The sequence below is a fragment of the Hippocampus comes genome, unplaced genomic scaffold, assembly GCF_001891065.2.
Source record: "Hippocampus comes isolate QL1 unplaced genomic scaffold, H_comes_QL1_v1.1 scaffold68, whole genome shotgun sequence".
NCBI classification, from domain to species: Eukaryota; Metazoa; Chordata; class Actinopteri; order Syngnathiformes; family Syngnathidae; genus Hippocampus; species Hippocampus comes.
The window spans coordinates 4,104,131-4,105,561 of record NW_017805625.1 but is presented as its reverse complement, the minus strand read 5'-3'; the positions used below and the strand labels follow the sequence as shown (position 1 = coordinate 4,105,561).

General features: G+C 43.6%; 1 protein-coding gene across 1 annotated transcript in view; it reads right to left on the bottom strand.

Annotated features, from left to right (window-relative positions):
* Nucleotides 1-1,163, bottom strand: part of h1m (linker histone H1M) — a 2,147-nt gene extending 984 nt beyond the window's left edge. Inside the window, exons 1-3 of the mRNA XM_019880781.1 lie at nt 945-1,163; nt 609-865; nt 75-237 (exon numbers count right to left, since the gene is read on the bottom strand). Of these exons, the coding sequence (XP_019736340.1) occupies nt 75-237; nt 609-865; nt 945-1,032 (508 nt within the window). The 5' untranslated portion in view covers nt 1,033-1,163. The remainder of the gene's footprint in view (nt 1-74; nt 238-608; nt 866-944) is intronic.
* Between the last annotated feature and the right edge of the window lie 268 nt (nt 1,164-1,431).

The window sequence follows — 1,431 nt, the reverse complement described above, 5'->3', positions numbered from 1 at the left end:
TGCCCCCTTGGGGGGGGGGGGGAAGTTATTTCTACATTGTAACAATTTCAATAGATCCAATTAGTTTGACTTGCCAGCTTTAGTCTTTGGTGCTTCCTTTGCAACTTTTGGAGATTTTTGCACATTCGGCTCCACGTTCTCCACTTTGGCAGCTTTTTGCACAAGCGACTCCACTTTTGCAGCTCTTTGCACACTCGGCTCCACTTTTGCTTTGGACTCTTTACGCTTTGGTGCAAGCTTCAGATTTTTTTGGGGGAAAAAAAGCCATTGTTCATCAAGGGTGACGTGTTGTAACACCCTGCCCATCCCATTGAAAAACTTCTGGCTAAACCCCTGCGTCTGTTCAAAATTATTCATTAAATTTCTTTCGTTGAGCCAACCAAAAGAAATTCCATGGTTCACCACTAGAGGGCAAAAGTTAACCTTCCACCTCGTGTCATTTATTCAAAAGGATAAGCTCCAGATCGATGACGTAAGTCCCAGTCATTATTTCGACATTCATAATTGTATTTTACATTTGTTAGGCGGTGTGAAGTAAGATTTTTTGATCACAAAATTTCAACCTTGACTCAAGAAAAGGTTGCGAAAAACAGCGTTCCTGACTTTACCCGAAATTTGCCAACGACGCCTGTGGTGACGGTAGAGTTGGGAGGCCGAACCAAGGTGCCGTCCTCCAGGCCTTTCCTAAGGGCTCTGCGGACGAAGTACTTGAGGCGGATTTTGTCCACGGAAGGATACTTGCGCTTGATGAAGTTCTGGATGGCCTGTTTGGAGACCCCCTTTCTGGAGTCCAGCTCTTTGAGCGCCTCTACCACCATGACGCTCGTGCCCGGATGTAGGGCTATTTTACGCAGAGTCACCACACCTAAAAATCAAGAAAATGTTAAATCAGTATCAACCCCCCTCCCCCAACTGACGAAGAGCATCCATTTTGTTGCTTTTACCGGACTTTCTCGCCACTTTTGAGGGGACTGGCGAGTTTCTGGCGGCCGTCACTTCATTGAGAACAAACGTTCGCTTTTTAGGAGGCATACTTTCTTTTTCCAAGTAAACGTCAAATCCAAGAAGACACACACACACAAAAAAAAATGTAGACTTATAAAAAAGCAGCCCTTGGTGCAAATGGTGAGCAGCTCTGTCTTTTTAGCGAAGTCAGCAGGTGAGCGTCATCAAGCACCCGCTGCAAACAATTAACAATGAGGATGCTTCGGTACCACGTGACCCCAATACTCGAACACCTTATAATAAATATAAGCAAAATGATACAAATAAAACAAAGGAATATTTATCTGTTATCCAATCAAGATTTAACAAGTTTCCTCTTTTTTATTTGCTGCGGTATCAACTGGTGTCATTTATATGTGTTTCATTGTGTTGCTTATCGACCACTCACCAGAAACTCAAACACACTCACAAAAAGATGCACGTGTT